The sequence below is a fragment of the Asterias amurensis genome, chromosome 22, assembly GCF_032118995.1.
Source record: "Asterias amurensis chromosome 22, ASM3211899v1".
In the NCBI taxonomy this organism is placed as follows: Eukaryota; Metazoa; Echinodermata; class Asteroidea; order Forcipulatida; family Asteriidae; genus Asterias; species Asterias amurensis.
Window position 1 is genome coordinate 2886836 of NC_092669.1, and position 26522 is coordinate 2913357.

Genomic DNA, 26522 nt, shown 5'->3' on the forward strand with positions numbered 1-26522 from the left:
CATCCTTTTTCTTCTTTATTTCATTTCGGTTGACGACTGTGGAAGCTGGAAATTTAACTTATAATCGACTTACGCATAGCTAGCGGGCGATACGACGCACTGCCCGTAGTGAGGCTGGGAAATAATCTAAGTAAAGGTCTTGGAGCAAGACTAACGCTGCTTACCGTAAGCACACAAAAAGGCATTCTGACCTTCTGTTACCTTCATGAAAATGAATGAAGCAAAACAATGTAAATTCATGGTGAACGAACAAGCTGGCACCCTATTTTTCTTTTTTAACCTTCAAAATTAGGTTGTCTTTTAGGTGGCATGGTTGGCTTGTGCGTAAAGCGCTCGCCTCTCACCAAGGTGACCCGGTTCGACTCCCAGTCAGGGCCATACATGTATGTGAGTTGAGTTGTGCGTTGGTTCTCTGCTGTGCCACGAGGGTTTTCCAGACAATCCGGTTTTCCTCCCTCAGGAAAAAAATCAAACACTTTCGATCTTGGCTGTGCTCCGTGGTCATAATGGGTTGATGTGGCTGGCAGCTGAATGCGCCCTTGCATGCCTGCTTCTCGAACACACTGTAGCCGCGTCCTTCGCAATTCAGCTCTAGCTGCGAGTAAAGACGATTAGCCCCCCAAATTATTATTATTATTATTATTATTATAATTAGGCTAGCTATAGTTAGGCCTGCTATAGTGAGCACAGAAATTGGCTCCAGAGCTTGAGTCTGGTGCACTTAACAGCTCGGCAACGACACACAACAAAAATAAAAATGTAAGAAAAGAAAGCGACACTTACTGATAAGTTCTTTAATATTAGTGTTTATATTTCTCATACAATTAAATGGTTAACATATCAGACTACCATTAACAAGTTAAAAATAATGTACATAAATTAAGTCATCAATCTACACCAGTATGGCTTCTATATTTGGGGGAAAGCCAAAGGTGGGTGTTCAGGTTGGTATAGTGGCGTCTGGTCTCGCCTTCCCCCTCTAGGACCCCGGTTCGAATCCCACCGGGGGCACTATGTGGATTGGCTATTTTGGCTATTCGGTCCTTACCTGACTGGTTGGGTTTTCCCGGGAATAACTTTCTAGGGCTTTCCTCCCATATCTAAAACCGAAACCTCTTCATCGTCTTCTCTCTCAAGCGCGTCACACGCGACGACTGATGCCACGCTCACCATGTTGGTGGGCAGTTAGGTTTACGTGTGTTAACGCCGCGTCGCCTAAAATGTGCACTTCACTGCAGAACGCACAGCATAGAGTTATATATAAAAACGCACAGTAAATTGCACACCAGTATGGGGCATTCAAGATTTTTCTAAAGATGACGTCAGGTGAAATGGGTCATTAGACCCCTTGCATAACGTGAAAACGTTACACTGACGCGCACATTTTCACGCAAAAAGAACAGCTAACGTCCAACCATTTGACCCCAGTGAGGGTGTTTTTTTGACCTCAGTGAGGGCGTCTTTTGAGCGTGTGACATCACATGCAGGGGGTCAAATGGGTTCAGCGACTTAGTTCGCTTTTCTGAGAGTCCTTTGCTTCACAACCAGAATCAATCAATAAATGAAATAAAGAGGAGTCAGTAGAAATTAACTCTTACAAAGAAACCGTGGAAAAAATTCCAACTTGATTTTGAAAAGTTGATACTAGCAGATCGTTATATTTGATATCCACACAAAATCTATCCTTTCGATTCGGTAAAGAGCTTTTAAAAATGTTTTGTAATAAACCAGTATTAAACAAATTATGAATCAAGATTCAAGGTTAGTGCACCTTTAATCCCTCCCTTAAAGGGAGGGTCCCTTTAAAGAAGTCACCAAAAATATTGACAAAATAGGGGGACTGCCACCATAGGGCTAGATAGCTCAGTTAGTAGAGCGCTGGCAAGTCATCCGGAGGTCGTTGGTTCGATTTCCACTCTAGTCAACATTCTTTGTTCAACCCCAAAATCATTTAAAAGTAAATGATTTCAAAGATTCGATCTTAAAAGCTCAAATAAGGTGCCAGAGAGTGCTCCTTTAATTTGTCCCTTAAAGGTGGAGTCCATCTATAGAGGAAGCTGCTACAAATTAACGACTTCCCAAAATCTTTCTGAACAAACGACTTACTGTTTAACGACAATTCCCCACATCCTTGGGAATGACGTCAAAACAAAACCAAGCGTTTGTTTTGAGAAGCAACGTCGGGGGTCATCAATTCTCGAACAAAATGACAATCGCTTCTTCTAGACTTGCTAAGTATACTTGGTGACACATACTTAAGATGTCAAAATTTTGTTCATGGATAATTGGGAGATGACAAAGGCACCCCTTCCTCCCCTTTTTGCTGCCGCACCCTTTCTTTCCTCAACACCCAAACAAGACAAGAGCAATATGGTTGTGCTGTTCAGACTGGGATTGCCAACCCTTGGCCTGCAGTACAATGTTTATTTCGAGCCCTGGCCCTTCTTTTCAGTCATGTAAAATATGTAGAAGTCAGCAATTTTGACGCCTTTAAAATTTACAAAAACTGTTAGACACGCTATTATTGCCAGATCCTGCCTGGCATCCTGTATACCTAATGTCTACATTATTAAACCTCCTACTCCTGGGATTGTTTTCCAGCAAGTTGACCGACCATTTGAAACCATTCAACTGTATGGTGGCACAACTGTGCACAGAACTGACTGTGTACTGTGTAATATGCATTCACCACATGTTATCGAATTGCAGGCTGGTATCATTTATCTATCATTTAAAACCACAGTGGATTATATTAAACGGTCACACAGTAGAAGGGTTGACTTACCCGTCTGGGCTCATTTATCCAGAATTCAAAACCAAAGTGGATGATTTTGAAAAGTCAAACAGTAGGAGGGTTGACTATGTAGTGTAGATTTATTCACAACTTAAGGTATCATTATTGCAGGTTGGCAGAGTTTATATCATTCAAAACCACAGGCAGTGATAATAATAAATGGTCACACAGTAGGAGGGTTAATTCCTTCAATGCTGATAAACGTATATATATAGTATCATGACACTCGGTAATAAATATTTTGATTGATATAAAAAAAAGGAAAATGAAAAGAAATAAATTTGATGATCTACAAATCCTCAGGTAAGTATTTACAACTTTAAATCATAACTATCAATGAATCAAATGCGTTAACTTTGAATCGACAAAGCGCCCTCTAACGGAAATTGCTGCTAACTTTAAATTCAAATTCTTTTTAACCAATCCATCTAAATAAAAAACAGATGGTTGCCCTAAGAGATAATTCTACTCGAGACAAAAAAAAAAAAAAAAATGGAATATAAAAAAAAATGTCCACTTAATTTGCGCCAATCTTCAAATTTGTACAGCGCACTCCATAGTCAGCTGACATACTTAAAGTAATAGCTTTTTTTGAATACTAATTAATGTTAAAAATCGTGAAAATCCAGAAAGTTTACATACAGTTAGGGCACATACGATGACGATAACTCGTGACTTATTGAGACCACAAACCCACAACGCTTGATGATGAAGAATATATTGGTAGAAATTACACACTGTGAGAGACAAAAACAAAAATCCATATGCATTAAAAACATCAGAAAGTTGACAATCTGTAAAGATGAAATTGCATGCCTGATACTTTACAGAGGCAACGGAAGCGATTGCCTCTGTGGCCCCTGGTCATTGCTTTGGTGCCCTTGAAATGCTACAGCAGAAATTTACAATTTCCTCATAGGGTGCCCTTTACCAAGGAGAAAATGACTTAGTGCCCTTTGCCCCTTAAAAACGAAAGCATACAGCCCTGACAGTGGATTATATTAAATGGTCATACAGTAGGAGGGTTAACTAACCTGTCTGGACTCATTTGGTTAATGTTATGTCGGCGCGCTGCCCTTTGTCGGTCAAATCTTGCTTCCATCTCTTCCAAAACCTTCGGTGTGTAACGAACGACGAGCTTGACCCTGTCCTTGGCCGATTTCAAAAGTTCTACAGCTTTTTCATGTTGTTCTCCTTCAACGGACTATAATAAAAAATAATAATTATATTAATATAGTTTTTATATAGGGCAACATTCTGCCTAAAAAGGTAGTCAAGGCACTTTACAGATATAAAGATGTGAAACACGAAGCCATTAAACATGCCGATAAATATAAAACAACTTTAAACAGAAAAAGGAACTTCATGATCCTCTTAAAAACACGTAACCACTAAAAACTTAAACTATAGTGCTGCAAAAACAGCCCACCATACAATAAGGCCTAATACAAGAAAACACAATTAAGAAGTTAACTCAAAGCTGTGAACCTGAACATAAGTTCTGAAACTTCTAAAGTACTAAAAAATAATGACCTGTCTCTAAAATGTACAATAGTAAAATTAGAAAAATTACGAAGAGTTAAATTAAATATACAAGAAATCAATCCAGTGATCTCAGCCATGACATGCAAAAAACACATAATAATAACAATAACAACAATAATAGGTATTTATATAGCACTGTTATATACAAAAAGATTAAAGCGCTGAACTGAAAGACGAGAATCAAGCAGACAAAGATAAGCAATACGAAAACCAAAAATATTTAAAGACGTTTCCTGAAAATGTCCATAATAATACATGTAATAATTATAATAATAGTTAACCATTTTTATATAGTGCGTAACACATAGTGATAAAACATGTCTCTGTGCGCTGCAGAGAAAAAGACAACAAAATACAAATACATGTAGGTACCCCAAAAAAAATTCATGAATAAAATTTCAAAATAGGTGCGTCTTTAAAGCAATCTTAAACTTATCAATGGAATCAATGTAGCAGATAGTCGATAAAAGAAGTATTCCTGATAATAATTTCTTACAATTCCGTTGACGGACAACAACTGGTCTCCTCTCTTCAGCCCTCTGTGTCGGTCCGCCACGCCACCGGGGATGATTCTTGAGATGTAGATGGGTGAGTTCTGCTCCCGGCCCCCCATCACGTTGAAGCCAAGCCCCTCATCTGTCTTGGGAAGTTCGACGACGCGGGGATGGGCGTGGCCTTCACTTGCTGCGAAGGCTGCTACTGTTGCCTTTAGAAAAGGGGGTTAAAAGTGCGACTACAAATTAGGATCAGTTTCTGATTGTTATAGTTAAATTGTTTGACAGTTTTTGCAACATTATGAACTTATTTTTTAAAGAGTTAAAGGCAGTGTACACTATTGGTAATTACTCAAAATTAGACTGTTAGCATAAAACCTTTCTTGATAACAAGTAATGGGTAGAGGTTGATAATATAAAACCTCTGAAGTGACGTAGTTTTCGAGAAAGAAGTAGTTATCCATGAATTTGATTTCGAAACCTCAGATTTAGAAATTGAGGTCTCGAAATCAAGCATGTGAAAGCACACAACGTCGTTTGACAAGGGTGTTTTTTTTCTTTCATTATTATCTCGCAACTTCGATGACCGATTGAGCTCAAACTTTCACAGGTTTGTTATTTCATGCATATGTTGAGACACACCAAGTGAGAAGACTGGTCTTTGACAATTACCAAACGTGTCCACTGCCTTTAAACTTTGCCTGGGCCTCATTATATAAACAGATGTGATAGGCTGTTGAAAAAAAACCTGGAACCATTAGCGCAAAGGGTGAAAGCTTGCGAGTGCAAAAGCTTGCGGGTTTGAAGTCTGCTTACATACATTAATCTCTTGTTTTGAAAGCACTACTCTGAAATATGGAGTGTTTCATATATGCTTCTGTCTTCATTTTCCTATGAATTTGATCCAAGCTATAAAAAAACAAAACCAAAACAAAGAAATCAAATCCCTGATAAAGCAGCACAAAGAGATCTTCCTACTTAAATGCAGGGTACCAGGCTAAGTGCCATGTTGACTTTGAAGGATTGATTACTTCGTAACATCAAGACCAAACCTTCTCTTTTTCAGAGCCAACACTCCCTAAAAATGAATTATTACACGGTTGTACATGTACCAGCTAAGCTTGGGCGATATCAATTTATTTTATTCACAATATATCGCCTACAATATATCGCGATATTCGATATCAAAATCGTTTCCAAATTAGTATTGCGATATTCGATAATGTCGTGATATCGCCCAAGCTTAGTACCAGCAAGTTAATATTATTTATAGTTTATTCTTTGGATTGACCGTTTGTTGATCATGAAAAATTAAGGCAGAAGTTTCTGTGTTTTCAGAGGAGTCCAGACTATCTTACTTTTGCCGTCGCATTCGCTCTTATCTCCGGATCACCCTGTATGTCCACCGTCTCGTAGACATGCTCGTAAACTTCTCGGACCGCGGTGAAGAATTCACTCTCCAGAACCTTCTGAAGTGCTATGAGTTTTGGCGAAGGTATATCACGAGCTAAAAGACAGGAAAACGAGCATTTGGATGTCAGAAAATTATAATCATAAAAACTTGGACTGAATTTCCAAATTGGAATTTTTTAGCCCTGCTAGAACTAGTGAGACAGACTAATTTACCCTCGAGCCTCAATTTCATCCCTCTGATGCGAATATAAACATTCTGTAAGACAGTCAGGTCTGTGCCCAGGCATGTGCTTTGTTTTTGAAAGGGCAAGGGCACCAAGGCATTTACCCCTTGGCAAAGACACCCTACACGCTGTAAACCTTTACTGGAGCATTTCAAGGGCACCAAGGCCATTAATGACCAGGGGGCATGACGGCAATCGCCTTTGTTGCCTCCGTGAAGTAATGTACATGTATCAGGCCTGCAGCCGATTTCACGAAACTGTACGCAACTGCGTAAGTCCACTTGCGCAACGTTTATTGCATAAGTTGCGCCATAAACGTTGCGCAAGTGGACTTACGCAGTTGCGTAAAGTTTCGTGAAATCGGCTGCTGGAGTGATAAAGGTCTAGATTCCTTTTGACAACATTAGGTGCAAGACTAATTTACCCTAGATCCTCAGTTTCATCTTTGAATGTAAAAAAAAAGTTTTGCCTGGATAAACATTCTACAAGACAGTCAGGGGTCTAAGCCACAAAACGTAGCAAGACTGGTCTGGTGCAATCACAGAGGATGCAGGGACAGGACGCAATGACGGGTTTACCCTATTACACTAAGTCCCTGAGGCCCAAGTGTTTAAGGTCTAATTCACAACTTCCCAGGTTTTTTAGGGATACGGTGGAAGGGGGTTACTAAATTTAGATTGGTGCGGCTGAAACATGTTTGTATTCCTCACTTAAACACAATGAAGTATTGGTAGAATAAAATGAAAAAAACCCTATACCCTTGCTTTAGTTCTAACAAACAACACTAAAACACAATGAAGTATTGGTAGAATAAAGTGAAAAAAACCCTATACCCTTGCTTTAGTTCTAACAAACAACACTAAAACACAATGAAGTATTGGTAGAATAAAATGAAAAAAACCCTATACCCTTGCTTTAGTTCTAACAAACAACACTAAAACACAATGAAGTATTGGTAGAATAAAATGAAAAAAACCCTATACCCTTGCTTTAGTTCTAACAAACAACACTAAAACACAATGAAGTATTGGTAGAATAAAATGAAAAAAAACCCTATACCCTTGCTTTAGTTCTAACAAACAACACTAAAACACAATGAAGTATTGGTAGAATAAAATGAAAAAAACCCTATACCCTTGCTTTAGTTCTAACAAACAACATGCCTGCCCAATGCAACAAAATTCCTTGTTGCATTTTGTTGCATTTGGCATGGTTCTCATTTCAACTGTGTTGCATTCTGTTGTATTTGGCAGGGTATGCAGAGGGACCCTAATGGGGGTTAACATGGTTAAGGCTCGGTCCCACTGCAGCAATAACGAGAACGATAACGACGAAAAGAAGGCAGTATATTGGTTGAATTGCTCTGCACAGGATACGCCCACGCTTATTCAACCAATTGAAAGCGCACGTATTGATAACGTTTTCAGTCTCTTTGTCGTTATTGACCGGACCTTTAAAAGCTACATTTACTTCATGTTCTTGTGAAACAGTCCAAACTTGGGGCCCACTTTTGGAGGGATAACTTTTTAGACAATGTACTCACCCTGTTGAAGATGTTGAAGAAGCGCAATAGCTCTTGAGACATCTGCAAAACACGAGAAATTACCGGTCGTTAACATTCTGATAAATTTCAAAACAGTTTAAGACAATCTTCCAAGTCCAAGATACACAAGGGAACCTTCAACAGATCGTTATAAAGATCCGTCAAAATGTATTAATACTCGGAGAAAACTGTCACTGTTTCAATTCTCAATCTATCTTGTACCGATGAGTCTTGTGGCAGGGTACGCAAGATATTAATATTCCTTGACGACTTTGCAGTGAAGGATTTCCCTTGTATAGGCTAGCAGAGCAAAATGTTACACAAAATGTTTCACTTGCTACTCAACCAAACGAGATTTGCTAACTCAATGTCAGCATCCAGTGTGCACACAACAATTTCAGTCTTTAGATGCAAAATTGCTCGACGAAATCCTTCCCCGACTTGTAAGAGTTGTCAAATCTCTAACAGAAAAAGGAACTTAAGAGGTAGATCAATGTCCAGCACCGACCGGACAGCAGAAGTGTTGAGGCTTGACTCGATCCAAAACAAACCAGGGCCCAGTTTGCTGCTTAAGCACCAAAGAGAAGCTAAGCAGTAAGCACAAAAAGTTATGCTTACCAGTCAAACTAACACGTCACAGTTTGTGACTGGTATCCTGCACATTTCTGCTTAGCAGACAATTGTTGAGCAATATTTCATGCTTAAAAGCAGCTCTATGAAATTGGGCCCTGTTCTTTTCTGGCTCTGTGGTGATGACACAGTGTCCCCCCAAATGACGCTGGAGTATCTCCTACTCCCAGAGAGGAAGTTTAAGACAAGGTGGGGGTCAAGGAAACTCCTTGATGTTTCATCTCGAATTACCGAAGACAATCTTTGAGTTGCAAAACATCACTATCAATTTCAATAGACTGCGTAAACCTCAAGAAAATTCATCAAAACGAAGAACATATTTTTCCTGAAATTAATATTTTTTTTATGAAGAAATGTGAACAATCAAAATATTCATTACAAATTCTGACCGACAAATATAAAGGCTTTTCATCCCACTGGACCAGTAGAAATTGATATTACTCTTGGCCCAACTTGGCGCCCTTTCAGATATTTTCCATTCACAAGCATGGAACTTCATCTTTGAAATTAGGGAAAGGCCGTTTTCATTTTGTACAATCTTAAAGGCAGTGGACACTATTGGTAATTACTCAAAATGATTATTAGCATAAACCTTTCTTGGTGACGAGTAATGGGGAGAAGTTGATGGTATAAAACATTGTGAGAAACGGGCCCCCTCTGAAGTGCCATAGTTTTCGAGAAAGAAGTAATTTTCCGCGAATTTGATTTCAAGACCTCAGATTTAGAACTTGAGGTCTCGAAATCAACCATCTACATGTACATGTAAATGCACACAACTTCGTGTGACAAGGGTGTTTTTTCTTTCTTTATTAACTCGCAAGTTCGAAGACAGATTGAGCTCAAACTTTCACAGGTTTGTTGTTTGATGCTTATGTTGAGATACACTAACTGTGAAGGCTAGTCTTTGACAACTACCAATAGTGCCCACTGCCTTTAAAGTCTATATAAAACTTTTGAAGGGCCACCAAGGCCAAGAGCAGGGCAACAGAGCCTGTGGCCTCTATCAAGTATCAGGCCTGTATTGAAAGTGCCCTTTGCAAAATAAAAATGGCCTCGTCCTCTCAAAGATGAAATTCATGGCCTATACTTAAAAGGGTCAGCTTTTTGGTACATGTAGGAGAATTAAAGGAACACTTTGCCTTGGATCGGACGAGTTTGTCTATAAAAAGCGTTTGTAACCGGTTTTTTTAAAAATAAAATGCATATGGTTGGAAAGATGTTTTAAAAGTAGAATACAATGATCCACACAAGTTTGCCTCGAAATTGCGTGGTTTTCCTTTTACTGTGCGAACTAACACGGTCATGACGGTCGGCCATTTATGGGAGTCAACATAAATGGCCGACCGTGTTAGTCGATGAGGTAAAAGGAAAACCGTGCAATTTCGTGGCATGTTTGTGTGGATCATTGTATTCTACTTATTACAACATCTTTCTAACCATAAGGATTTTATAACAAACGGTTACAAACGCTTTTCATAGACCAACGAACGTGTTCCTTTAATGTCAATCTACATGCAGGCTGCATCCTTCACCCCCTGGTCTGGTGGGGATTACACAAGACTTTGCACTAGAGGAAGCTCCATCAATCTAATGTGCGTCAAACTACGTCTGGTTGTGTGAGATACATGCACGCTTATAAATCATTCTATACAAGGGGACTGCAGTTTTTTCCTGGTGAAGTTTTTATCAGGATTCAGCTCCCCATGCACAAGCTGGCCAATTGGGCCAATACGTGCTAACTTCAGTCTGTCAAGATTTAGGCCAAATAAAAACAATACGAGTTGATCGTCCCCGCCCGCACCCTTTTTGGGGGCCGCATCCTTTCTTTTACTACTGTTTATCATGTACTATTTATTTTTTTACTTTTTTTATTTTATTTTGTAATTATCCATCCATTCGTAAGGACTGGCCTAGGGGCTTTTCCTGAATCTAACGAGATGCTCTCAAAATTAGTGAATGTCTACTACCAGCAAATCTTTGTAATGTAATAATCTGACCCTGTTGTTAACCTGGGTCCTCATGCAACAAATAGAACTAAAATAAGTTCAAAGAATTTGAGGCCTGTTCGATTTTATACACTAAACGGCCATCTTGGCAAGAAAAAAAAAGGACCTCATCTTCCTCTTTTTAGAAAAATCCGGATGATCAACTGGTATTTTTTTTTATTTGGCCTTAATTGTGTTTATGGTAAAGTTTATTGTCAATAGCTTGAGTTCCATCAGTAGCCAACTAGAAATACAGTGTAGTTAAAAACGAATCCGTTTATAATACTGGTCAGTAATGAATTACTGTACATAATCAAGTTTTTTCTGTATTTTCTTTTCCCATCTTGATTTTTTTTCGCCATTAGTGGACACAGTCGATACACACAAAACTCATTTTTTTGTTTACAAAAATCATCCAAGATTAAACCATTTAAAATGCTACAGAATGCACATTATTCAAAACCTAGATAAACACCAAATAATAATAATGATAAAAATAATAATAACTTGGGGTGCTAATCATCCTCACTCGCAGCTAAAAACTGGCAGGCCAAAACGAAGCCAAGAAAAATGATGGTGAATGTGATAGACTAGAGAAATATGATTGGTCCCATTCACTTTCACGTCAGCTGCTGGCCACGGACATGGCATGGTGTGCCAGAGTTTGTAGCACGCGAATCTATGTGCACGCCACTAGTCGCCAGCCTTCCGAGTTTTGCCTCAAGTTGCTAGTACTGAAACTCTGGAGCCCCCCCCCCCCCCCCGCACCCCCCCCATGGAAAAGTGTACGTCTTTGCGATTGCCTTCCATCTCCGCCTGCCCGGGGCCCCTGAGCCCGCGAGATGCCTGTTTTTGTGCCGTCACAGAATGTTTGGAAAAGTTTCCGTATGGCACAACCACTTTTTCATTCGATATGATTATGAAATAATATATAATTTACCTCAAAAATGAGATCCCTTTTTGTACAAAAGGGTGAAAAAGTGGTGGCGCCATACGGAAAGTTCTCCGAATGTTTGGTGTGGCTGTGCCGTCTCAAAATGTCGGCCCTCCTGCCATCCCCCCCATCCCATCCCGTGTGCAGAATGGCCCTGTGTCTGTGTGCATCCACACAACACAAGCTTGCCCGCCCTGGACAACCCGTACCCGTAATTTTGCCCCTGACACGGACAGTGACAATGAACCCCACCTACCTCGCCCCAAATTGAGTCAGAGCAGGCATTTTTTTTCTTATGAGTATGACAATGACATCAATCAATGACAATCAATTCATCATCATGACTCTTCGTCAAATTCGTAACTTCTTCTTCTTAACTTTAATTTTAAAATACGATCTCAAAGTACACTTTTAGAAGGTAGAATTTAACCCAAAATACTTTCAAAGTTAAGCTCATATTGTGTGCTACCATAACAATAATTCAAATTGATAAAAATACCGAGCAATTAATAACAAAATGAGGGATTTCCTTACCTCTTTCAAGCGTCAACTCCGCAGTGGTCGCCATTTTGCTTGTGAGCTGTGACGTCATGATCATCTACGGCGCGCGTAGTTCGGAGGTCATTCGAGGGACTTTAAACTTCTTTGGAGGGGTGGTCATGTGGAATTAATGAATTTCACACAATCTTTGATTCACGAAATATTTGATGATCGCATTTGTTTAACAAAGTTTTCAAAATGTCGTTGCTCAAGTATTTCTAGCGAAAAAATATTCTTTGGAGATGGTTGAAAATTCTACTTTACATAATAAAATATCAACCCCCAAATTCCCAGCCGAAATATTTTGATCCCCGGGCCCGCCCACTCTCCTCTCGTGAACGAAAAGTTAAAGACCGCCCTCTGTTGATTGTTTGATATAATTTCGACAACATGGCGACCTCCATGGATCTTCGATCTAAGTAAAGAAGTCGGCGAAAACACCTTAAATTAAAACTTTGTCAATGAGAGATTTATTTTTACGGTAGAAATATCTGCTTGAAATGGGAACAGTTCATGCAAAGGTAATGTAAATACGAATAATCATCGAGACATTTCTATAAAACTAACCTGTATTCTGTAAAACCAGACGAAATCAGACTAACAACGAAATTAATAAATCATCAGATTCTCTTCACTTCAAAATCAGAGTGGCAGTTGTGTTAGCCCCACTTCACTTGTGTGGTCAAGGAAGGATAGCGGATTCAGATATCCCTGGCCACACAAGTGGGGCTAAGTGGCAGTGGGTGCTTCCACTCATAGCATTTCTGGTCCGCATTTCTACCTCCATGCTCAGACCAGAGTCAGACTCAGAGTGGCAGCAAAGCAATTGCAATGTCAATATACCAATAGTTATGAATGATGAAAATTCAATGCTGATCTTTTGCAGTGCAAGGTTTTAGGTTGGAAAGGGTTGGAAAAGGGTTGGGTTTGGTGACCTTTTTCGTCATGTTCGTAGGGAAATGTTATGTTGAAGTTAATTTCTGATTGAAATGGAACAAACACATTAGAATTAGAATTAGATTACTTTTAATTTATTTCTAACTTTATGTTATAAAAAAATATTAATCGTAAAAAAAATAAACTGTAATAAATTTTAATATGTGTAATTAATTCATGTGCCAAAGATATGGTGTAGTGTTGGCAGTTTTCATTAAAATTTAGATTTTCTTTTTTAATTTTTGAAGTTGGGTTCTTATTTTAAAATTTGTTTTTCTTGTTGAAGGAGCCAGAGATTAACAATATGAATGACCAGCATAGTTCCCATGACAACATGTCTGAAGACCATCATCGTAATCACCATGTCTTTCATGGTGATATAAAGGCAAGTGAAATTTTCAATTAAATTAAATTGAATGTAATTCAGCTTATTCTACAGAGAATTGTAACCCTTCGTCTTCTTGACCAAAATAGGTTAAGGTTGAGAAAGTTCACATTGAAGGCCTGGGGAGGACCAAAGATGACATGGTTACAAAACACGTCAATCAACTCTTCAAAGCGCAAACCTTCAAAGATGTCATCTTGAAGTCGGGTGTCGTGAAGCAAGAACTAGAGGAGCTTGGAGTGTTCCAAGGAGTCGGAGTGTTCATAGACACAAGCAAAGGTTAGTTCGGGGGAGGGGGGGGGGGTACCTACCCTCTGCCCTTGTTTCTGGATGTTTCTGCAGTGCCTTCGGAATGGTGTTTTCTTTTAGAATACTAACTTACTTTTTCTTATCTTGTTTAAAATTCAGGCCCAGAGGCAAGACCAGATGGTTTGGACGTCACAGTCATAGTCAAAGAAACAAGAAGGATTACTGGCAATGCGCACACCTCTGTAGGAAACAACGAAGGCAGCTTGGTAAGAACAATAAATCTCCACCATTGATCTCTTTTATATTGACTGGGTAGGACACATCTGGTGCATTGTACCACGTCTAGTGTAAGTGATCAACGGCGTGGCACGCTTTAGAGGGCTTACAAGTAAAAACACGCATGCGCAGAGGACTTGCACCTATTAATTATTCAACGGTTATCTAAACACTATAAGACTACATCACTTAAGAGGGAGCCATTTCTCACAATGTTTTATACTATCAACAGTTCTCCATTGCTCATTACCAAATAAAGTTTTATGCTACCAAGTATTTTGAGTAATTACCAATAGTGTCCAGTACCTTTAATAGTTATTTTCCACACCATGCAAATTTAGTATCGCTTTGACAGCAGGGCGGTTGGAGTAATTTGTCCGATCTTTTTCCCTTACAGGTCTTGGGAGTCAAATGCCCTAATTTATTTGGGCGGGCTGAGAATCTCGCAGCCGAGTATTCAAGAGGTACTAAGCACTCTATCGGATTCAACACAACGTTTACTAAACCTCTGCGTGGAAACCAACAGAAGAGGTAAGGGAACTTTGCAAAAATCAAACATGTGATATTCACAACACTACAACAACAAGAATGGAAACTGACATTTCTACACCAAGTCTGTTTTATGTGAGATACAAGGGTGAGAAAATAGAATAAGCTGTTGCAAACAACTTACTGACCAAAAACAGCAAGTAAGAGTAAATATAAATATAAATATGAATAGTAAACTTGCAGGTACAACCATAAGTAAAATCTCTTTTGAAGAACGAGGTTATCAATGCAAAAAAAATAGTTATTCGCCTGACGTTTCGACCCTAGCAGAGCCTTTCTCGAAGGTTATTACAAAACCGAGTTACAACTTTTTTTTTTGCACAGGGGTGCTGTTTTGTGCAGTTTCTCAAAATTCTGTTTGGAATTTTTCTCCTGAGCTGCAGGTTCACAGTGAGTGCTTTTAGGACGTCTGGCGATTTCCCATCGAGTTCCTACAAAGAAACTGACAATGGTGTCCTTCTTGATCTTGTGGTCAGTAGTCAGCTTCATTCATTCTGTATCTTCATTAGAATGAAGATACAAAACTGTATCTTCATTCTGTATCTTCATTCTGTATCTTCATTTCTTGTACCTCGTCGACTAGCTCGGTCGGCCATTTATGCAAGTCAAATTTTTGACTCCCATAAATGGCCGACCGTGTTAGTTCACAAGTAAAAGAAAAACCACGCAATTTCGAGGCAAATGTGTGTGGACCATTGTGTTCTACTTTTAAAACATCTTTCTAATCATATGCATTTTATAACAAGCGGTTTCAAACGCTTTTCGAATACCAACTCGAACGATCCAAGGCAACGTGTTCCTTTAAACTGTATTGGAACTTTGCAAAGGGCACCACAACAAAAGCACAGGACACCATGGCAATTGCCGTGGTTGCCTTCGGTTATTTCACGGCCTGAAAGTGTGATGTCACAATATAACAAAACGTGTAAAATTTGCCAGTATTGAATTTTCGTCATGAAGGCAGTCATAACATACTTCTCACTTTGTTTGATTTTTTTGTGCTTTTTGTAGCTACCAAGCTTTCTTGGTGAGCATAGCTTCAAATGGGAAGGCAACTGGAGGGATATTTCTTGTTTGACACGGACGGCGTCCTTTGCTGTACGGGAGATGTCGGGGCACTCTGTGAAGTCATCAGTCAAGGTAAAGGTCACAGGTCATACCATGCCGGGGATGCCCATTCCTAAGGAGTCTAATTAACAGAGGGGATTACATGGAGACTAGAGCAAGCTAGTCGAAATTATGAAACCAAAATTAATAATAATAATCAATCGTTCTTATAAAGCGCATTACACACGGAGTCCCAAAGCGCTGTTCAAAGTCAAAAAAGAAAAACAAACAAAGTTAGATAAACTTTAACAAGTGAGTTTTGAGATGGCGTTTGAATAAATCCAGAGTTTGTGCGTCTTTGGGGAGTTTGTTCCAAAGAGTAGGAGAAGACGTGGAAAATGCACGTTGGCCGTAAAACTTGCTTCGTGGTAGTGAAGTTAACAACGATCCACTAAATTATATTTGTAAAAATGTTTTACTCATTTCATAAAAAACTACAGCACCTCGGCAAGTAATATTTTAAGGGAAGCTTTCTACCGTCATTATCTTTAAACTGTGTAACTTTAATGTAAATCTGTGGATATTGTGTTTTGTGTCCTACAAAAAGTAGTACCCAAACCCTTGGAGCTTTCCAGTAATGTGATTGTTTATGTTGACTTACTCTACAGCATTTATATACGAGGGATACGCGTAACGAGCGCATCTACCCAACCCAGGGTTACCTCCTTCAGCTATCCCAGGAGCTTGCCGGGTTTAAAGCTCTCGGTGGGGACGTCCAGTTCCTGAAGGGAGAGGCAGAGCTACAAATGAACAGGAAGTTCTTCTCGGATTGCGTAAGAAAAATCTCGATTTCAAAGACCAGCTTTATTTGAATTTTTCGTTTTACCCATATACACTCATGTGTGTTAGCATTACATACTCAGTACTATACTCAGTTCTTTCCAAAGCTCTGTAAAAAAAAATCCCAGGCAAATCACTCGGTTGGGATTCGAACCCAGAACCTTAGCAATTCTAGAGCAGTGTCTTACCAACTAGACCACAGAGATTGCCCGGTAGCTAGAGGCTATACTTTAGCAGTGGTTAAACCGGCAGTAAAACCATTTAAGTTAATATTCTTTATCCCTGATGCAAATTTCCATATATTAAAACAGTTTTATTTGATTGATTTGATTTAGGTTCTCTCCTGCTCACTTCAAGCCGGCCTGATGAAACCGTTAAACTACACAGAAACAAGAATAAACGACAGGTTCTTTATCGGTGGGCCGACGTCAGTCAGAGGGTTTAACTTTCGAGGACTGGGTCCTCACACAGATGGTAAGTTAACTATGTAAAAGGTTGTGGATTCAAATCCCACACTAGTAATGTGCCTGTGATTTTTTTTACAGACCTTGGGAAAGTACTGAGTATTTTGTTTACAAAAGAGCCACAGAGCCTTGTACACAGCTCAATAGAAGAAAACATAAAATCTTACATTTTATGGAGATTGCACTGTCTAAATCTTTTTGATATGATGAAAGGGGGCACATCTCAAAACTCGTCCAGCTTTTACTTTCATAACTCTTGAATTTATGTGGAAATTATGACACAAACTGTCAACTTTCCCATAGGACCAGTGTAGTATCTTGCCTGCCAGAATACTCAAAGAATGTACACGGTCACACTTATTGTAAACGAGGTTCACATGGTCTATACAGTGCTTACACACATCGGTGAACAATGTATTATGGTTAAAACCAAAATGAATAACTAAATCTCATCGGGCTAGTTTTTAAATCGAAACACTAATTTCTTTTTGTCTCCTTTTTGTCTTGTAGGGGATTCAGTCGGGGGCGAGGCCTACTGGGCAACCGGGCTCCACCTCTACACCCCTCTCCCGTTTATGCCTGGTAGGGGTGGACTGGGCGACCTCATACGAACCCATGTTTTCCTAAATGCGGGGAATCTATGCAATCTTAATCTAGGTAAGTTTGATGATTTTCTACTGAACCTGTTTTCAAAACTGTAGTTCTTTTACCTTTATCTCCCTAAAGAACTTTTCCTCAACCAATTTTTTGTGTGAAAATGTTTCAACAGAAGAACAAAATATCCACCAACACCTAGAACAATTGAGAGAGAATTTCCGATGGAGCTACGGAGCGGGTATCATTCTGAGACTAGGTAGAATTGCACGATTTGAGCTCAACTATGTCATACCCAAGACGGCACAGCCGATGGATAGGTGAGTACAGCAATGAGACATTTAAGACTTGCATCGGAAAAGACGTTGCTCGCTCGCGTTTATCGAGAACGAGGAAGTCTATGTAAGAGGCGTATTTAGGAAATGCGGCAGTATTGCTCCCAGAAGGGGATACAAACATTGGTTTATCGCCTTTGATTATGTAATAGATGTTAAACTTGCATCGGGATAAAGAATATTAATTTTGGTTTTTACCCATACACCAATGTGTGTAAGCACTGTATACTTAGTACTTTCCCAAGTCCTGTGATTATGGTTGGCACAAAACAATCAATTAGGAACTAGACGACAATATTTATTCTAGTCATTGTGAAATCAGCAGTTAGCCTTGCCGGATTCGAACCCACATCCTTGTGACTGCAAGTTCTCTGGTTTAACCACTTGACCAATGTATCAGATATTACTGATTTACATTTTGTTCTTTTTCTTGCATTTGACAGTGTGAATGCTGGTCTGCAATTTGGCGTAGGTCTAAGCTTCTTGTAGGACGAATGACCGTCATGGCATGCCACCCCCACCCACCAACCCCAAGTAGCTGTGACTTATCAATGTGGCTCTCTATAGGCAGAAATGGTCCAACCAACAACAAAAGGCAGTGGGGAAGAGAGAGAGCGCAGAAATACATCTGTGCCCAATTTCATAAAGTTGCCAAAAGGCACTATTTACCAAGAAGAGTGTCCAGTGCCACTGGACACTCTTGGTAAACGGGTAAATACTCAAACTAATTGTTAGCATAAAAACTTTTACTTGGTAACGAGCAATGGAGAGCTGTTGATAGTATAAAACATTTTGAGAAAGGGCTCCCTCTGGAGTAACAAAGTTTTTTTTGAAAGAGGTAATTTCTCACTCAAATAATACAGCCCTTCAGGTAAAGCCTAAGGCATCTGAAAACACGCACAATGTGTGCAAGAAGGGTGTTTTTTCTTCCATTATTCTCTCGCAACTTTGACGACCAATGGGAGACTTTGGAACGCTAGATGGCAGCAGACTTACCAGGTAAATAGACCTTATCGCAAATACCAATGCGCAAGTGCAGACTGTTGAATGAGGTGCATTGTGGGATATATATGGATTAAATTTGGATACCAGCTAGACCACAATGCACCTAATTCCAAGCTTTACGCGCGTGCCCCGGTATTTGCGGAAAGGTCTATGTCCATTGTTTACGTAGTTCTGAGCATGCGTACATTACCGAGACCGTGAACTTTACCCGGTAAGTCTGCTGCCATTAAGCGTCCCAAAAGTCTCCCATTGAGCCCAAATTACACAGGTTCGTTATTTTATGCATATGTTGGGTGGGATACACCAAGTGAAAAGACTGGTCTTTGAAAATAACCAAAGGTATCCAGTGCCCTTACAGAGTGACATGCCATCCAAAATTGTACCTCCTCTAAGGATTGTTTTACGTTATGATTGCATGATTTTGATGTGATAATGTTATTGAATTTTAACCATCATTTTATCAAAATGAATCTGTTCAAAAAAAAAGAATCAGTGTTGAAATTTCCCCATGTAAGTGGCACTTCTTTTGACCCAATTCACCCGACTTCATCATCAGAAAATCTTGCATGCGCCATCATGGTGGGCATTGTCATTGTGCGTTATTCAGTGAAGTGCGCATTTTAGGCTACGCAGTCTTGGATGTAAACCTATTGCCAACCAAAATCGTGAGTGTGGCACAGTCGCCGACCGTGACATGCGTGCAAGGGGTCAAAAGAGAAAATGTAGCTTTGCGTTGGAACCTTACAGAGGGCACTACAGCAAAAACACAGGGCACCAAGGCAACTGAGGTGGGTGCTGAGGGTTTTATTCAAGTCCATGTTTTACACCCTCGCGCCATCAAAAATACTGCAAATTACCACATGTGTATTTGGTGAAATGTTGTCAAATTTTGGCGTCTTTAAGACAACTTTGTTAACAGTGATATAAGGAAATAAAAATGATATTTGGAATGAAAACAGATAATTTTTAGTTGACTTTTTCTTTTATTTGTGCTCATTTTCATAAACCTACAAAGTTTTTCGCACTATTGGATTCAAAATTTCAAGAAATTCTTCACTATCCCGACAGGTTTTGTAGGTCAGAGATTCTACTGAAATAAAAACATTGCATTGTTTTGTTTAAGATGAAGTTTTTAAGTTTAAAAGTTACAGAATAAAGCAGTCAAAAATACAAAAAAAATGTTAACAAAATAGTTTTAAGAAACAGGACTAGTCCTATGAGATACTAAAAACTTAAGGCTAGTCCTAAGTTAGTAACTCAAGATAAGACATCACAATATGCTTAGCATTTTAAGATTGATTTTACATTTGAAATCAAATTGGCACCAGGCTTCAACTGGATAATTTATTTAAATAATTGCAAAAACCACACCCAAACACTTTTGCACACACCGTTGTGGGGACTTCTTATTGCTATTGCTGTTTTTTTTAATTTATTGTTTAGCGCTTTGATCTGTGTTAAAGGTGCTTTATAATCACCTATATTATTATATATTATTATTATTCCCTTTTCCAAACATCATGTTGTGGGGCCAAGTTTAACAAAGAAAAACGTTGCTGAAACCTTTGTCCTGTTGTTTATAAGTCCCCACTGCTCTGGGTATGCCAACAAACACCTTTCGAACACTTAGAGCAAGTTCGAGTGTACACATTTAGTCGACTACTGACCAGCAACAGACATGTGCAGTGACGCTCTCACTCAACCGACTTGTTTCGAAGCCTAATTAGTGTTCAACAATCTGGGCTTTACACATGCAACAGGATATTGGGATCAGTGATATCAAAGTCTTATATAGCGCACATATCTACCAAACAAGGTACTCAAGGCGCTGAGTATATACAAACTTTCAGAAAGATAGGTTATTGCAGTGATGAATTCCGAGACCCAATTATTTAGCACCTTATAAGGGTTTACAAGGTGCTACGGCGCATTTAAGCAGCCACAACCAGGAACAACTCGGCGAACCCCTTCTCTTTTCGATAAGTGCACTGGGTTCTTTTACATGCGTTACACAACACATGGGACCAACGGCTTAACGTCCCATCCGAAGGACGAAGCAATGGTTAAGTGTCTTGCTCAAGGACACAGTGTCACAAAGAAACCATGGTCATGAGTCTGGTTCCAAGTGGTCGATCACGGTAGTCAACCAATGGTCGACCAGCCTGGGTTCGAATAAAAAAAAAATCGACCTTTAGTTATAACCACAGTGCACACTCGTCCGCTCGAACTTGCTTTAAGTTGTCCCTTGTCAAAAGAATTCCCTTGTCCAAGTTGAACACAGAAAAACAGAGAGCTTTGTTCCATAGTGTAAAAGACCCCACAATGGTATGTTCCTATCCAACCATCACCAACTAACCAAATAAAAAAAAATTTAATATAAAAAATAATTTGTTTAAATACAACAACCACAGCTAGAAATTTACAATGCACCTTTAAAGTTATTTCCACACACCGATATTGTTCAATAAAAAATAAATTTTACCTCATCATTCCTTCATTTCATGGTACCAAAGCTGGTACCTATTTCTGGTAACCAAAATTATTTTGCTAAGCTTATTTTTGTGCTTGATCAGCTCAATGGGTTTTGTTCTTTTTTAAAAGCTCCCTCATATATATTATTTGCAGCATAACAAAACAATTAAAATGTATAAGGCACTATTCCCTCAAGACCGCAGCGCACAAAATAGAAATGAACAGAATAATAATAATAATATAAATAGTGGTTTCTTATATAGCGCTCAGTGACGCTCAAGGCACTTTAAAGGCAGTGGATACTATTGGTAATTAAAAATAAACTCATTAGCATAAAACCTTACTTGATAACGAGTAATGGGGAGCAGTTGATAGTCAAAAAACATTGTGAGTAGTGGCTCTCACTGAAGAAATGTAGTTTTCGAGAAAGAAGTAATTTTCCACGAATTTGATTTCAAGACTTCAGATTAAGAATTTGAGGTGTACAAATCAAGCATCTGAAAGCACACAACTGTGTATGACAAGGATGTTTTTTCTTTCAGATCTCGCAACTTCGACGACCAATTGAGCTCAAATTTTTCACAGGTTTGTTATTTTATGCTGTTGAGATACACCAAGTTAGAAGACTGGTCTTTGACAATTACCAATAGTGTCCAGTGTCTTTAACATACAGTATTTTCCTGCAAAGTATGTAAGACTTGTCTTTAAGAATGAGATCTACTCCTTTTAAATAGCACCATATAATGGCTTACAAGGTGCTGTGTGGCGCAATATGCTGCCGATCAAACCAGGAAAACTGGGGAGAACCCCTTCTCTTTTCGACAAGTGCACTGGGTTCTTAAATGTGCGTTACACAGATAGAGGCGAGTCTTAGGAGCTTTTCAAAATAAAAGATAATCTAAAGAAGGCACACCGACAGCTTTTGGACCCATAGACTTCAGGCCTAAAGCCTTTCATTACACATCTGAAAGCACAACAATTTCTGCAACAAGTAAGGGTGTTTTTATTTCACTCTTCTCTTGCAACTTTGATGAGAAGTCTCCCGATTCTTAAAGGAACACGTTGCCTTGGATCGGACGAGTTGGTCTATAAAAAGCGTTTGAATCCGTTTGTTATGAAATGCAAATGGTTAGAAAGATGTTTTAAAAGTAGAATATAACGGTTCACACAAGTATCACTCAAAATTGCACAGTTTTCATTTTACGTCGCGAACTAACACGGTCGGCCATTTATGGGAGTCTATACTTAAAGCAACTCTATGAAATTGGGCTGATGTGATGTGTTAAAGTTGGTTAAATATTTTAAGTGAGATTCTCTACTAGCTGCAAGGTATTTTTTATGATAGTGATAAAATCAATCTTAGGAAAAAACTGTGTAATTATACAAAAATATAAAGCTATAATTTAAAGTTTGCTTAGCAAAAATAAAATCACAACCATGCAAGCAAAGTTTGTTATAAATTTATTACATGATTATTTGTTTTTCATCTTTGAATATGACGTCACCATTCAAATACCTGCCCTACAAAATGGGGTCTATGAGCGTGTGCTCACGTGTGCCATAGAAATCAAACCAGGACTGTGCGTGCTTCATTGATGTACGCGTTAAGACATGCATAGGCTTTGCCCTATAAGATGGCGACTTTCATAGCAACAAAGGGGTTATTCGAAACGGTCTAACGAGTGAACGACTTAAAACATTTCCACCTCCTTCCCCCGCATTTCTTCCCCGACAAGATCGGGAAGCTCCTTGTGTTCTTCCGAGGACTCTTTGAAATACTCCACTTTACTCAGGAACGCGTTCAACGTCGCCATGTACTCGTCCCGATGCTTATACATATGACTGACGTGCGGAGAGTCCTGAAAAGACTTGCTGTGGATGTTCCGATGCCCCATCTTGTCTTGGAGGGACGCGATGGCGCGCTGGCTGGCGTCGGCCGTCGCGACTAAGTCGCTGTGAGAGTAAAAGAAGAGGGAAGGGGCGGGGACTGGATTGTGGAAGAAGACCTCGGAGCTCTTCTGGTAGTGTTGGGTGACTGGTTTGTGCATTGCTTTCAGATAGAGGTCTATACTTTTTTGCATTGTCTTCTGGAGAAGTCTGTTCTTTAAAAGAGCCTGTTAAAAAGAATGGGACAGTTTGAGTAAAACAACTGAATCGATGGATGGATACACGGTAGACAGATAGATAAAAAGTTTATATATGAGTTCAAGTATATAGAAAAGACACAATTAGGCCTACTAAATTAATAACTAAATTGATTAGATAGATAAAAAAAATAAACAGTTTATGTATTATTTAACAAATATAAAAAAAGACACAGTGACAACATTAATAACATAATTGATTTGCTTGATGGATAGATAGATAACCAGTTTATTTATTATTTCAAAAATAGAAACACGGTTTTACCTTTGACATACCAATGGCGACTTCGTTCAGATCTACCGGACTATCGTAAATCTGGCCGATGATTCGGCCGGTAATCTCCTGCGACTCGGACTGTACCCTCATCATCTGCTGAAGGACCTCGCTATACTGGTACCCACCCACTGAGAAGCTGTGAATGAGGATCTTGCGATCACAGACTTCAGAACTCTGAAGAAATTTGACGACCTCTTTGGCGATGACTTGCGATCCTTTGGTTGGAAGCATGATCTGAAATTAAGGTTTTGAAAAAAGAAACTTCAGGGGTTGTTGGCTCACAAAAACAAGGAGTAAGAATATAGAACTTATCATATCACATCAACAGTTTTTACAAGTTTTAAATTTTTTTTTTAATGAAATTCAGAATTAGGGTGATGATTGCAAACAGTGTACAGGACAAATATTAATTAATAATGTTTTATAATTTAAATGATCTTATTATTACCTTCCATTTTCTTCCGTTTTATCTTCCGTTTTATAAAGGCATCCCAGCCTACAAGCTTTGCTTTAATGGGCCATGCCTCCAATACAGTTTTCAGTCTCGTAAAATCCCATTGCTTGTATTTGTAGTTGTGTTTGTATGGAAATAAATGTTGATTGATTTGAATAATAGTCAAGCATTTATATAGCATTCTTATGCAGAAATTATACCATTAACATTTGACCAAAAAAAATAATTACAACAATCAACAATTAACAATACAAAGGAATGAGTATGAAATAAATAGCGTACAAGTAGTAAGCAAAATAAGTCTGGATAAAGAAGGTGCGTTTTAAGCGATGTTTTGAATTCAGTTAGTGAAATGATATGACATATATTTTGATAAGAAAGATTGTTCCAAAAGTTTGGTTGGAGCAGCTGCATAAAACCTTCTGGAAGATGAAGAGTGTTTAGTTTGTGGTTTTGTGAGAATCCTTGTATCTGAGCTAGTATTGAATGAGCGATTAGACTGTAACAGAGTGCGATTATGCTTGCATGGAGGGACAAGTGCCAGGCCTGTATGCTTCGTTTTTAAAAGGGCAAGGGCACCAAGGCATTTTCTCCTTGGTAAAGGGCACCCTATGAGGATTTCGTAAATTTCCACTGTAGCATTTCAAGGGCCCCAGGGGCCTGGAGGCAAGTGCCTTCTTTGCCTCCGTGAAGTATCAGGCCTGATATTCTATAAAGGTAAAAGGAGGCACTTTCATTCAAACATTTATACTGACGGTTAACAACTTGAAGATACATTCCTGGTGAATAGGATAGGGCCTAGTTGTTGAAAGACAATTCAAGTGATGGAACAAAGAAGCCAGGTACCTGCAATGGCTGAATTCTCACAGTCAAAACATCACATCCTCGATTTGTGTAAAACTTGATAAAGTTGTCAAGGTGCCGCTGCTTAGCTAGAAGCCAACTTAGTACCAACACAAGAGGGCGCTGTTTGGACTGTTCTCCCTCGGGAAGTGTTGCCTTTTGTAGAGATAAGTTAGGGGTGATCTTTATAAGGGGCGGGGCTGGATTCCCTTGAGGAGGGGCGGTGCCGTACAGTCTCATACTGCTTGCCTGCCATGGTGCCTGCCAAATAAAAAGAAGAAAATCACATGGAAATTTGGTTGGTAATCCTGTTTTTATCACGGCACAAATTTCATGCTAAGCAAATTTTTGTGCTTAGCAGCTCTATGAAGTTGGGCCCTGTACATCTGTTGTGTGGGCTTCGGATTCTTTCGGATTACACTAAGCTGTTTCGCATTTTAAACCAGAAACTAGGGCGCTGTACTCCTTTTTTGAAATGTACACTCTAATCTACGGAGGCAGGAAGGTTACGTTATCGCTAGTCTAGCTAGCTAGGGGCCAACTTCATAACAAGCTAACAACCATAAGCTTTACGTCCAAACTAATGGATCCTGCTGAGTAAACCAACGTAAACGTAAACAATATTTATTAATATTATGAAGAAAAAAAATCGACAAAAGGATTACAGCACCCCACGCCCACTGCACTTGGCATAATTTCGCACCACGACAGCGCCATCTATGCAACTACTAGTACTACTACTAGTACTTACTACATCATGACATACAATACAACAATTGCGAGATAATCAAATCTATTGGATTGATCATATTCATGTAGACTACATTGTAGTCATCGCATTTGTCTGCACATAGTGGTGGTCGTGGTAGTTTATAGTCAACAGCTGCAGAACAGACGATGGCATAATAAAATGGGTGGGGTTTATAAATAACTTTAAATTTAAATAAAATACATTTTATAAATTAAAATATTAATACTGATGATAAACTAAAACCAGTACCCGTAATTAAACGATTTACTCAATCTTACTGACCTCTACCAGGCTACCTGAACTGGACCTCCGAACTCCGGCACTTACTGCTCTCCGTAGCATGTTTAGAATAGTAATCTGGGAGAATTATAAGGGGAAAAAATAACGTTGTTTGCCCTAACCTAAAGCTAAAAACTACACACACACTGGTCGTCCGGTCCGCCGTCGCTTTGCGAGCGCCCTCTGTTGCTTTAAACCAGGAGAGGGTACTGGTATTTAAACTTGTACAAGTCTTTTATTGTTTTCAAACGTACAGTTATTCCATTTGTAGATTGTTTTCTACGTGATTAATGTTTAAGTATTACAATTCAAGAATACAATTTTATCAACGGTGACTTGAATTTTATCTTGCACGATCTGATCTTTCGAATATGGCATGGCGGGTTTTAACAACGACTTGAACAAGTTTTATTGTCTCTATACGCGTACATCGTAAGTTGGGTGGAGGGTAGTCTTTTTTCAACGCGTTGCAGTCGCTCCGCTGTTTACACCAACGCAGGCCTTGACAAAAGGCTAGGTG

At 39.1% G+C, this 26522-nt stretch overlaps 3 protein-coding genes across 4 annotated transcripts; 1 reads left to right on the top strand and 2 right to left on the bottom strand.

Moving 5' to 3' along the window:
- Positions 1 to 775: 775 nt before the first annotated feature.
- Positions 776 to 12159, bottom strand: LOC139953861 (protein lin-7 homolog C-like). The gene is made up of 6 exons (XM_071953445.1): positions 12097 to 12159; positions 8014 to 8055; positions 6192 to 6340; positions 4836 to 5045; positions 3829 to 3998; positions 776 to 3531 (listed from the first exon to the last, which is right to left on the bottom strand). Exons 1-6 carry the CDS (start codon positions 12152 to 12154, stop codon positions 3525 to 3527), a joined length of 636 nt encoding a protein of 211 aa, XP_071809546.1. The 5' UTR covers positions 12155 to 12159; the 3' UTR covers positions 776 to 3524.
- A 327-nt stretch (positions 12160 to 12486) lies between these two features.
- On the top strand, positions 12487 to 19711 carry LOC139953688 (sorting and assembly machinery component 50 homolog B-like). The gene is made up of 12 exons (XM_071953200.1): positions 12487 to 12623; positions 13325 to 13423; positions 13513 to 13702; positions 13832 to 13938; positions 14346 to 14479; positions 14881 to 14968; positions 15509 to 15637; positions 16213 to 16377; positions 16720 to 16858; positions 17359 to 17505; positions 17618 to 17762; positions 18221 to 19711. The coding sequence occupies exons 1-12, from the start codon at positions 12603 to 12605 to the stop codon at positions 18264 to 18266; spliced, it is 1410 nt and encodes a 469-aa protein (XP_071809301.1). The 5' UTR covers positions 12487 to 12602; the 3' UTR covers positions 18267 to 19711.
- A 57-nt stretch (positions 19712 to 19768) lies between these two features.
- On the bottom strand, positions 19769 to 26159 carry LOC139953689 (transmembrane protein 53-like). Of its 2 annotated transcripts, XR_011788002.1 has the most exons (5): positions 26006 to 26159; positions 24976 to 25233; positions 23664 to 23909; positions 20481 to 23368; positions 19769 to 20397 (listed from the first exon to the last, which is right to left on the bottom strand). XR_011788002.1 is itself a non-coding variant. In XM_071953201.1 (4 exons), exons 1-4 carry the CDS (start codon positions 26063 to 26065, stop codon positions 22946 to 22948), a joined length of 987 nt encoding a protein of 328 aa, XP_071809302.1. In that variant the 5' UTR covers positions 26066 to 26159; the 3' UTR covers positions 19769 to 22945. The 2 variants fall into 2 exon arrangements, 1 of the variants encoding a protein (XP_071809302.1); XM_071953201.1 differs by having other exon boundaries at positions 19769 to 23368.
- Between the last annotated feature and the right edge of the window lie 363 nt (positions 26160 to 26522).

Coding starts and splice junctions, on each gene's coding strand:
- LOC139953861 (XM_071953445.1), bottom strand. CDS start 12,154: ATGACGTCACAGCTCACAAGCAAAATGGCGACCACTGCGGAGTTGACG. Junction 6,341..8,013: donor TCTTCAACATCTTCAACAGG/GTGAGTACATTG, acceptor CCTGTCTTTTAG/CTCGTGATATACCTTCGCCA. Junction 5,046..6,191: donor GAGCGAATGCGACGGCAAAA/GTAAGATAGTCT, acceptor CCTTTTCTAAAG/GCAACAGTAGCAGCCTTCGC.
- LOC139953688 (XM_071953200.1), top strand. CDS start 12,603: ATGGGAACAGTTCATGCAAAG. Junction 14,969..15,508: donor GTGTCCTTCTTGATCTTGTG/GTCAGTAGTCAG, acceptor TGCTTTTTGTAG/CTACCAAGCTTTCTTGGTGA. Junction 16,378..16,719: donor GGAAGTTCTTCTCGGATTGC/GTAAGAAAAATC, acceptor GATTTGATTTAG/GTTCTCTCCTGCTCACTTCA.
- LOC139953689 (XM_071953201.1), bottom strand. CDS start 26,065: ATGCTACGGAGAGCAGTAAGTGCCGGAGTTCGGAGGTCCAGTTCAGGT. Junction 23,910..24,975: donor TGAGAATTCAGCCATTGCAG/GTACCTGGCTTC, acceptor CCTTAATTTCAG/ATCATGCTTCCAACCAAAGG. Junction 23,369..23,663: donor TCGCCATTGGTATGTCAAAG/GTAAAACCGTGT, acceptor TCTTTTTAACAG/GCTCTTTTAAAGAACAGACT.